This window comes from Asterias amurensis, chromosome 10, assembly GCF_032118995.1.
Source record: "Asterias amurensis chromosome 10, ASM3211899v1".
NCBI lineage: Eukaryota > Metazoa > Echinodermata > Asteroidea > Forcipulatida > Asteriidae > Asterias > Asterias amurensis.
Window position 1 is genome coordinate 6705127 of NC_092657.1, and position 11695 is coordinate 6716821.

General features: G+C 34.0%; 1 protein-coding gene across 1 annotated transcript; it reads left to right on the forward strand.

Annotated features, from left to right (window-relative positions):
• Positions 1-1813: 1813 nt before the first annotated feature.
• LOC139943060 (uncharacterized) lies at positions 1814-9352 on the forward strand. The gene is made up of 9 exons (XM_071939870.1): positions 1814-1923; positions 2986-3142; positions 3915-4044; positions 4392-4427; positions 5122-5211; positions 5889-5941; positions 6704-7063; positions 8492-8587; positions 9022-9352. The coding sequence occupies exons 2-9, from the start codon at positions 3011-3013 to the stop codon at positions 9289-9291; spliced, it is 1167 nt and encodes a 388-aa protein (XP_071795971.1). The 5' UTR covers positions 1814-1923; positions 2986-3010; the 3' UTR covers positions 9292-9352.
• The last annotated feature ends 2343 nt before the right edge of the window (positions 9353-11695 follow it).

The following is an 11695-nucleotide window of genomic DNA, read 5'->3' on the forward strand; positions in this document are numbered from 1 at the left end:
TTTCAAAAATAAAAAGTCATTGTCAGCTTGAGGGCCTTTCTATACCCATATATCGAAAGATCATTCGGGGTCTACGCCCGGACCGCCCCCTTTATGTGACCCGAAGAGAAGGATTGTTTGTAATAGTGCGTTTTTTTTAAAGGTAAAATGCTAAATAATTTCAAAGTGTTATCTTTGAAAAATGTCCCACCCTTCTGACATTTCAGATCCGCCGCTATGGGCTATGCAAATAATATATTTTCGGCAGCAGACTGAAAACGAACAATCCGACAAGACAGGACAAACACAACTAAAAAGGAAAAGGAAACAATAACATTTTTATTAACATGACGATTTATTTGAATTGTTAAGGTATAAAATAAAAGAAAAATAAAGTCCATATAGCCTTTCCAAATGAAATTGACTTTTAGCCCAGCCCCCCCCCCCCCCGAGTACCACTAGTTTATATAGTTTGAACATTATTAACAATATTTATATTATAATGACAACACTATGATTGTGGAGATATCTAGACCAAAATGACTGTGAAGGGAGACTTATGCCTTCACCTTGTGTACTTGTTACTAGTTCCGTCTTAATAATTCAAAGGAAAGTAAATTTCAGTCCCTTTTTTGTAAATTCATACAACTTCAAGTGAAGCCTATGACATTGTAAATAAATCACGACCCACACACCTTTCATGCTGCTATGCTTTATTTAAAGTTGAAGAATGGAATTGAGAAGAATAAACCAAACCCATGAATTGATTGTTACGGAGCTCCAGGAGTGCCATCCTACATATTGAGTTACCGACATAATTTATCTCATCAAGACGACTTATTTCGTGGTATAAGTTAACTTACCGACATATTTTATCTTGCTGAGTCGACTTATTCAAAATAATAAGTCGACTTACTGACATAATTTAACTCACCAAGTCGACTTACTGAGAGTACTAAGTCGACTTACTGACATAATTTATCTCACCAAGTCGACTTACTGAAAGTACTAAGTCGACTTACTGACATAATTTATCTCACCAAGTCGGCTTACTGAAAGTACTAAGTCGACTAACTAACATAATTTATCTCACCAAGTCGACTTAGATAAAATATTAAGTCGACTTACTGACATAATTTATCTCCCCAAGTCGGCTTACTGAGAGTACTAAGTCGACTTACTGACATAATTTATCTCACCAAGTCGACTTACTGAGGGTAATAAGTCTACTTACTGACATAATTTATCTCACCAAGTCGACTTATTGAGAGTACTAAGTCGACTTACCGACATCTTTTATCTTGCTAAGTCGACTTATTCAAAATAATAAGTCGACTTACTGACATAATTTATCTCACCAAGTCGGCTTACTGAGAGTACTAAATCGACTTACTGACATAATTTATCTCACCAAATCGGCTTAATGAGAGTACTAAGTCGACTTACTGACATAATTTATCTCACCAAGTCGACTAACTGAGAGTAATAAGTCGACTTACTGAAATAATTTATCTCACCAAGTCGACTTACTGAGAGTAATAAGTCGACTTACTGACATAATGTATCTCACCAAGTCGACTTAGATAAAATATTAAGTCGACTTACTGACATAATTTATCTCCCCAAGTCGACTTACTGGGAGTACTAAGTCGACTTACTGACATAATTTATTATCTCACCAAGTCGACTTACTGAGAGTACTATGTCGACTTACTGACATAATTTATCTCACCAAGACAACTTACACAAATAATCTGAAGTTATACCTTTTGGCAAGTTCAGACACGTTTGGAACATGTGGTTTTCGCCACACGCAAGACGCAACCCGTTGTGTGTACATTAGTACTTGCACTAGTACCTGATCAACAAGCGCGAAGAAGACACTGCAAAAGTCCTCGGGGGAGTCGAGACTAGATACTCGGTAGACTAGATACTGCAAACTCGGTAAGTTAAGTAAAGATCAGTACTAGACAAACCTGAGCTTGTTATAGGTTTCCTGTTTGTTCAATACATACTTAGTATATAACCATTGAGGTAGAATTCTACCCATGGTGGTTCCTGACACAAGCTTGAACTAAATTTGTACAGTTAATGATTCGAACGGTGTCGTATGCTGAGGTGAGTGCATGGAACATTGCATTTTTATTACAATATATTCAAATGAAATGAAAGATGTATTGACGTTATGTCAATGCTGTCATAATAAAGTTTATGTTTAGCTGAGTACATGAACATTCAATGAAAAATTAGCAAATAATGTAGTGAGACTGTCTTTTGGGTGTATAAAAGGCAAACATGAAAACCTGAAAATCACCATGGAAAATTAAGGAGTGATTTGATGGCACTGCCATGCGACTGCAGTAACATAATTATGAAAAGTACATGTAAACTGTGTGTGGTGGCCATTGCGTGTAACTAGCAGACTGCTGGTGGTGACCACATAATTTGTTTAGCTTCAACTCGTCGTTCGCGCAAATCTCTGCCCAGTTGTTTTGTTAAATCAAATCAATGTTTACTTTACTCTTTGTAATTGGCCACGATCTATTGGGGAGGGGGGGCAGAACATTCAAAAAGTCAATTTAGTGAAATAGTTAAGTAGTACCCACATGACCCACACACACCAACCCTAATAATTTATAATGCAGTGTTAACAATGTCTAATTTTCTTAAGTGGATAGACCTAATTTTAACAACTTCTAAGCAATTAGTTAAAATTAGTTCGAGAACAGTTGATCCAGGATTTTTTTTTATCAGTGACGACCCAGAAATAGGTGTGGAAATTTTAATTCTCAGTTTTATAATTTTGCTTGTAAAACAATTTCCCAATTACTGAGAACCTTTTTGTGGTTCTGATCACAGCTGCATTTTATAGTTTGTTATTACCGCATATAGACTGATTCAGTTTCAGTGATTGGTGGAAACTAGTACTAATATGTCAATGATGTGTACATCTTTATCACTGAAACCAGTCATAATATTATTAATCAGTGTGAAATTTACTTCCAGGTAAAATATATCCAAGATAATAAAGATGTCTTCAGAATCGGACTGTTCTGAATCTGAGGAAAAAGTGCCAGTACTGTTTACCTTTCTGGATCACACCAGAAAGGCCCTTGTTTCTAAGGGATGTGGCCTAAAGGAGGTCACTTGCAAAGTAATAGAGGTAAGCATTTACTCTTTTGCATAAGTAATTTTTATATGTTTAAAACTAAGCTAAGTGTTTTTTTTTATGGTAGACCCAGCACATTGATTTGTCAAAGACATTTTATGATTTATTATAAATTCACAAGTGTCACAATTTATACTGAATCATGAATTTTATAACAAAAGGTTACAAACGCTTTTTATACACCAACTCGCCTGATCCAAGGCAACGTGTGCCTTTAATAAATATGACAAACATGTGAACGGCCCAAAAAAATTTATGCCAGAATAATGTGCGCAGTCTTTATCAAATTACATATGTTATAGAAAGTTAGAAAGAGTCTTTTTTTATGGCAGGGTATATATTTGGTAATTGTCAAAGACCAGTATCCTCACTTGGTGAAAAAATAACAAACCTGTGAAAATTTAAGCTCACTTGATCAACAAATTTGCAAGAAAATAATGAAAATAAATGAATAAAAAATCACCTTTGCTACATTGTGTGCTTTCAGATGTCTGAGAAAGGCTTCATGCGTGAAGCCTTTCTCAGATTCAAATTTTGGCGTGAAAAAGTTTCTTTTTCTCTAAAACTCCATTACTTAAAAGGGGTCTTTTCTAACAATGTTTCATAATATCAACTGCTCTTCAGTGCTGACTGCTCTTCATCAAGTAAATTTGTATGGTTATTACTATGTGGTGTAACTACCAAGCAAAATTACACCCTGCCTTTGAGAGACAATTAACCATAATAATCTCCTCAAATATGTTTTGACTGCAATGTTTTGTTATAGACTTTCAAAGATGTTCTGGCAGATAATCAAGCAGATCTAATGATCATTAAATACTTCGATGACGAATGGAAAGAGTTCATTGATCTTCAAGATGAACCAACAATTTACAGCAAAACAAGGCTGCAAATTGGTAAGTGGAGTGGTTGTAAGAAAACCCAAGGCATGCTTTGGTTCTGCACAATTAATTAGGCCCTACTGAATAGAATAATAATGAAAATGTCTGCCTGCGCACATTATTATTATTAAGACAGCACGCGCACCAACCTCACAGTGCGTTATATTCATATTATGAAGACTGCACTTTACCAAGATGAAAATGCATTTGTTATTTATTAAACTTTTAATGCAAATTTGCTTAGAAACTGGTGCTGGAATAGGCGTTCATTGGACTAAGTAAATTTTTTGAAAAGCAATAAATTGTCTAGTCAATTAGGCAAGATTATGTATTTAAAAAAATGTTTTTAATATTTATCATAGATTTGAAGCAAGACAACAAGAAACGTCTTAGCAAAGGTTTGTGAGTTTATAGAATGACTTTTTTAAAAACAATTTGTTATTAGTTATTGGTTGTTGTGTTTATGTCTGTTATTTTATTAGGCTTGGTAAATTATCTTATAGTAATACTTAACTAAAAGTACCCAAACAAATGAATGGTAAACTTTGTGTATGTAAATATTTTTGACAATTTGGAAGAAAAACATAAACAACAAAAATATCACTGTGTAACCCTGTAACCAAACAAATACTTTGCCCTCGTTGCAATGGTGTATTAAAAAAAACATCTTGGTTGAAGAACCAAATTCTACTGCCACACTATAAAAATAAGACTAAGAAATATTATGCGCCAAATCAATCAAAGAGATGTTCAAGGGGCAGAACTTGAGCTTATCCTAGAGACTTGTAAATATCTACAACAGAATCTACAACATTTCCCCCATTAATTTTTAATGGTTTCCTTGAAAATTGTATATTGTCTGTTGTGACAGTTCTGGAATCCTTAACTCATGCTATTATTTGTTAGGAAACTTTCCATTCCAAGTAAAAATGTATGTTTTCTAACAAATGATTTGGTGTATTTTATACAAATCATTCAGCCTTTGTTTAAAGAGAGGCATTCAAAGTTATTATGCAAAATGTTATGTTCAGCACCCAATTTAGCAGTGTGTAATATTTTCTATTTCCAACCCACTCTGTTTGCCTTCTGTAGCCCTCCTGGTTGATAATAAAAAAAATTTTGACTTATCAACAAAAGCAACAGGCAATCCCCAACAGAGTGATAGCGATGATGGAGAATCAGGTAAATAATTCAGTGTTACAAATTATTTATACTTATTTATTGGGCGTGCTATTCTTCCTACTTTAATCTGATTTTTGATTTGTTGTTACTAATTAACCTGAAAGGCTAGTGTCTAAGAAGCAGAATAAATGAGGCTGTTTGTCTTAACAGTTGTTTTTGGTTTATTTGCCAAAAAACGAACATTGTTCACAAATGACACTGTGCAAACAAGGTGCAGTGTTTTTACCAAAGTGATGTTCTGTTATTTAATAAAGGAATAAAAGAGTAGTGATGCGGTCTTAAACGGTCATTTCCGATTGGCAGATTTGTGGCCCAGCCACAACCCTGCACTCTTTTATTCCAATTAATAAATACCCTTTTTGTTAAAAGCATAATAATTATGGGAAATTTGTAAAACTTCCATGCTTGGTAATTTTGAATTGCTGTCGGCAGGCTTCATTGCGTGCATGGGCCTGATAGGTCAAATTACACGCCACACTCAATGGTTGTGCGTACATGCAGGCAAATGTACATTTTAAAAGGCACAGACAATGACCATGAAGGCATTTGCATACATTGCCTCTAAATATCAGGCTTGTCATTGAGGTGGTTGTCAAACCAGATGGTTTGCCCACCAGGTAGAGGGATTTGATGTCTAAAATTGTGACAATTTAACTCAGGTTTTTTTTTTTTTGTAGGGCCAAAACCACTATTGGCAAGCATGCTTCAACGCATCCGTGGGAAGTTTAAGGTAAGAATGTAAGAATGTATACATTGCTGCAGTATAGGCAACCTTGAGTTAATTATTAAGTTCTATTATAGATAGCTGGCCGGGTTGGCAATTTGTGTGTAGGGGTTCGATCCATGTATAAAAAATTGTATTTGGATACTTCTACAGGCCCTTTTAGCAATTGCACTCATTATAAAATATAAGTGGTAGGGGATATCAACTGAATGTCATAAACATTTCTTGGGTTTTAATTGTGGACACTAGATATTGTTGACCTTGCTTTGGATAAATAAGTACTTGTTTAAAACATTAAATTGGTATATCAATACTTTTGCTGTAACCCTGCATGACCTTTACAAAGAACACATCACAACTTTGCCCACAAGCTTCCTCTCAGGAAGCAGGTGGGTTTAAGCATACGTTCATGTACTTTGCAACCCTGTATACAATCCTTTCTTCAAGGGTCTAAATACATGAATGGAGGTCCTTTTGACTTCCTTTAAACCAAAGATCCGGACCCCCACCCAAACCCTCTGCATTAGCCACAGTTCTGCTGATTCTAATCACGCCCACATTGCTGGCATACGTTCAAATACCTTTAAAACAGTTTAAAACAGCAGCATTCTAAAAATAGCCACCTGACCACTCCCCTCCCCCTCAAATAAAAAAATTAAAAAATAAAAAAAATAAAAAAATAAGAATATACCTTTGTCTGCTAGTCCCACTTGAATGTGAAGGATGACAAATAATTATACCCTTTTTTGTATCACTTATGTCTGGCAGGCTGAACCGACAGCTTCAGCAAGCAGTACCAAAAAGATAAGCCCATCAGTCAAAATTCAAGTAGGATGGCTGCATATGAATAATAAGCTGAAAGATTATACACAGGTGCGCTGCCAGAAAGGAGGAGGAGTCCGATATTTAACGTGCGACCGCAAGGCAACCTATGTCCAGCTGCTTGAGGGTTGTGTGCCACTTTTCTTCCCTGCAGGGGAATCTTCAAAAGGGCCCCGCAGTAAGATGGAATTCAGCCTGGCCAACTTTCAAGGACATGAAATAGAGAAAGAGGACTTTGACTTAAGCACTGTTTATGGAGAAAAGGGATCAAAGACAAGAATATACATCAAAACTAAAGAAATACAGGTGTGGCAATGATTTAGTTTGTTTTAAGTATAGGTTTTTTCCCGGTAATTTTCGGCAAATACGCGGCCTATTTCACTTTCGTGCATTTGTATTAAAGCAATTTAGCCTACTCGGTTTAAAGCGTCATTCAATTGCATGTAGAGGCAAGCAAATTTATACAGCATAACATTAAATTTAGAAGAGTAGGACCAACTTCAGATTTGTACAAAACTGTTACTTTCGTTTTCGTTAAGCGCAAATCAATTTGTCATACTTAGCATTACAAAAAAATCACTAAGAAACAGTTGCAAATCATAGGTTTATCTGTTTTTTCTGTTTCTTTGATTCTTTTCTTTGCTTCATTTTTTTATGTTTCTTTGTTTCTATATTCATGTTTCTTTGTTTCTTTATTTTTGCGTCTTTATTACTGTTTCTGTGTTTCAATGATTCTCATACAACTACTCAACCGTTTTTATACCTTTTAAATTCTAGGAGGGGTGACAATAATATCAGAGCAACAAAGCGTCAATTCAAATGCACAATTCCCTTAAATGCCGGTCTGAAAATTAATTCGAATGACCAAGTGCACGCCAGAAAATGCTGCTGTGAATTTGAATGCTGTTCGACTGGTTTGTTAAATCGAATGGTGTTTGTTGCTTATCGCATGATGCAAAAGAACGCTTGCTTATAAAATACATATAGTGAAGTTAAATGACTGCACAAAATGGTATGACGCTACATTTTAATAGGCCGCTTATTTGCCAAAAAAGACTGGGAAAACCTATAATATATAAAAATCTGTTTTATAAGTATATTGTTCACTTTTGGTTATTAACAAAGGTTTTTGGTATGAATTTTAGGGTGGTAAATATTTACTGTATCTGTTGACAAAATATGTGCAAGTGCTTTTACATGGCAATCAAGGTACTTGTGCATGGGCCTGGTACTCTCTTGTCACTAAAGGGGGTATTGGGCATGCTCATGATCTCATTGGTTGCCCAGTGAAATGTGAAAGGTTACCATAGTGCCAAGAACGACCATTTAATACTCACCATCTTGAGGCATATTTCTGACTTAAATTAGTCCTTTTACAAGCACATACAATTCTTTTTGTTTGAATGATCCAGCCGTGTAGGCAATCCTGAGGACTATTTTATATTTTATATTAGTATTTTAGCAATTTTTCAAAACATTTGTTTCAAAATTGATGCACACTTGATGCATCAACATTTTACAAACCTTCAAACTTGTACATTGGCTCTGACCCCCCCCCCCCAATAAGTACTATTTGTAAGACTGTTAAAAGTTTGAAAATTTGGACGGCCCCAAGATTAGTGCGTGTAACATTTAACAGATTGCAGAGTTGAAACAATCGTACAGTGTAATAATTGCCACTATTGAAAGATTGCATAAAAGCAGTTAAATAATGTTTTATTTCAATGATTTTAGAAGGATAACTCTTCAAGTAGCTCATCAAGCTTGGAAGAGGTTCCATTTGACCTTGAACACCAAGATTCATCTTTCTTTGATTTGGATACACCTACAGTAAGTACACACTATATATCAGTCAGTCGACAATACATTTGTTCATAACAGCGGGTCCTTGTTCATAATAAGGGTTTTAACAACACTCTGACCTTTGAGGTGAGTTTTGAATAAAGACACATCTTTATGACTAAATTTAACCCCTCAGTACACCTCATTGCACCTTGGCTCCTAAAGTGAATGCCCTTATCACAATCAGAGCTGATCAATGCTAAGTATGTCTGTATACCCCTTCTTTCTTGTTCTGAATTGCCAGGGTGGTATAGTTGATTGTTCAACACCAGGGTACAAGTATTACTTAATCAGTATATTTAAACAGCATGGAATAAAACAAAAAAATGATCACCCCCCCCCCCCCGAGTAAAATCCACAAAAGATTCGTAAAACAAGAAAAGATTTGTAATGGATATTTTAAAACTGTTTTCTCCCTGCAGGTGTCCTTTAAGAGGAAGAGGATGGTTGTCAACGATGGTCAACAACCTTCATGTAGTTTTACCAATTCTGGACCAACACCATCACCACCATCTTCAATGGACCAACACAAGAAAGACTGCAGAATCTGTTACGACAGAAACCAAGACTCTTTCCTCATCCCATGTGGACATAAACTGTGTGCTGTGTGCGCTGTGGCCATAGAGGAACAGAAGCAGGGGTGTCCCTTTTGCAAAGAAACTATCTTAAAAATCGGTGAATTATTTGGTTAGTATTGGGGTAAAAACAGGACACTACTAAGGTACAGGACACTACTATAGTATCAGGGTATAACATGACTACTCGGGTATGATCATCAATAGTATCAGGGTTTAAACAGCACATTACTCAGGTATGATCATCAATAGTATCAGGGTGTAAACAGCACATTACTCGGGTATGATCATCAATAGTATCAGGGTGTAAACAGCACATTACTCGGGTATGATCATCAATAGTATCAGGGTGTAAACATCACATTACTCGGGTATGATCATCAATAGTATCAGGGTGTAAACAGCACATTACTCGGGTATGATCATCAATAGTATCAGGGTGTAAACAGCACATTACTCGGGTATGATCATCAATAGTATCAGGGTGTAAACAGCACATTACTCAGGTATGATCATCAATAGTATCAGGGTGTAAACAGCACATTACTCAGGTATGATCATCAATAGTATCAGGGTGTAAACAGCACATTACTCGGGTATGATCATCAATAGTATCAGGGTGTAAACATCACATTACTCGGGTATGATCATCAATAGTATCAGGGTGTAAACAGCACATTACTCAGGTATGATCATCAATAGTATCAGGGTGTAAACAGCACATTACTCGGGTATGATCATCAATAGTATCAGGGTGTAAACATCACATTACTCGGGTATGATCATCAATAGTATCAGGGTGTAAACAGCACATTACTCGGGTATGATCATCAATAGTATCAGGGTGTAAACAGCACATTACTCGGGTATGATCATCAATAGTATCAGGGTGTAAACAGCACATTACTCGGGTATGATCAATAGTATCAGGGTATAAACATCACATTACTCGGATATGATCAACAATAGTATCAGGGTGTAAACATGCCTTTTTAGAGTGCAGTACAAATTATATTAATGATCATATCTTTTACAATATGTAAAATATTTACCAAAGTAAATGTACAATATGAGAAAAGCTGTGTTGGTGACCAATTAATCATATTATTGGGAATGATATGTTAATTTTTATATATGCACTCTTTACTACAAACACTATACTATGATGGAACCTAAATTATGTTTACGACCAAATTTCAATCTGAAATGATTCATATGTTGGTATGGTTACCATTTACTCTTCAAATTATTTTATGATAAAACCTAAATTATGTTTATGACCAAATCTCAATCTGAAATGATTTAAATGTTAATATAGTTACTATTTACTTTACAAATTATTTAATGATAAAATCTAAATTATGTTCATGACCAAATCTCAATCTGAAATGATTTAAATGTTAATATGGTTACTATTTACTCTACAAATTATTTTATGATAAAACCTAAACAATGTTTATGACCAAATTTCAATCTGAAATGATTCATAATTATGTTGATATGGTTACCATTTACTCTTCAAATTATTTTATGATAAAACCTAAATTATGTTTATGACCAAATCTCAATCTGAAATGATTTAAATGTTAATATAGTTACTGTTTACTCTACAAATTGTTTTATGATAAAACCTAAATTATGTTTATGACCAAATCTCAATCTGAAATGATTTAAATGTTAATATGTTACTATTTACTTTACAAATTATTTAATGATAAAATCTAAATTATGTTCATGACCAAATCTCAATCTGAAATGATTTAAATGTTAATATGGTTACTATTTACTCTACAAATTATTTTATGATAAAACCTAAATTATGTTTATGACCAAATTTCAATCTGAAATGATTCATATGTTGATATGGTTACCATTTACTCTTCAAATTATTTTATGATAAAACCTAAATTATGTTTATGACCAAATCTCAATCTGAAATGATTTAAATGTTAATATAGTTACTGTTTACTCTACAAATTGTTTTATGATAAAACCTAAATTATGTTTATGACCAAATCTCAATCTGAAATGATTTAAATGTTAATATGTTACTATTTACTTTACAAATTATTTAATGATAAAATCTAAATTATGTTCATGACCAAATCTCAATCTGAAATGATTTAAATGTTAATATGGTTACTATTTACTCTACAAATTATTTTATGATAAAACCTAAATTATGTTTATGACCAAATCTCAATCTGAAATGATTCATATGTTGATATGGTTACCATTTACTCTTCAAATTATTTTATGATAAAACCTAAATTATGTTTATGACCAAATCTCAATCTGAAATGATTTAAATGTTTATATGGTTACTCTTTACTACATACTTTATAATATTTTCATTTATGAAACCTAAATTATGTTGATTATCTTGATATGATATGTCAACATTGTTTCATTTACAGTTAGTGCTCTTTAAAGCTATTTTTAAAACAGTTGTTTTGTTAAATAAGAGTTAAAAACAAGTATTCATATATTTTTAAGCAAGTTGGCTTGTATTTTCAAACGA

What these genes read in the sequence shown, in the direction of transcription:
- LOC139943060 (XM_071939870.1), top strand. Translation starts at nt 3,011, where the DNA reads ATGTCTTCAGAATCGGACTGTTCTGAATCTGAGGAAAAAGTGCCAGTA. An exon ending in CAAAACAAGGCTGCAAATTG is followed by an intron (nt 4,045 to 4,391) that starts GTAAGTGGAGTG and finishes TATTTATCATAG; the next exon opens with ATTTGAAGCAAGACAACAAG. An exon ending in TAGCGATGATGGAGAATCAG is followed by an intron (nt 5,212 to 5,888) that starts GTAAATAATTCA and finishes TTTTTTTTGTAG; the next exon opens with GGCCAAAACCACTATTGGCA.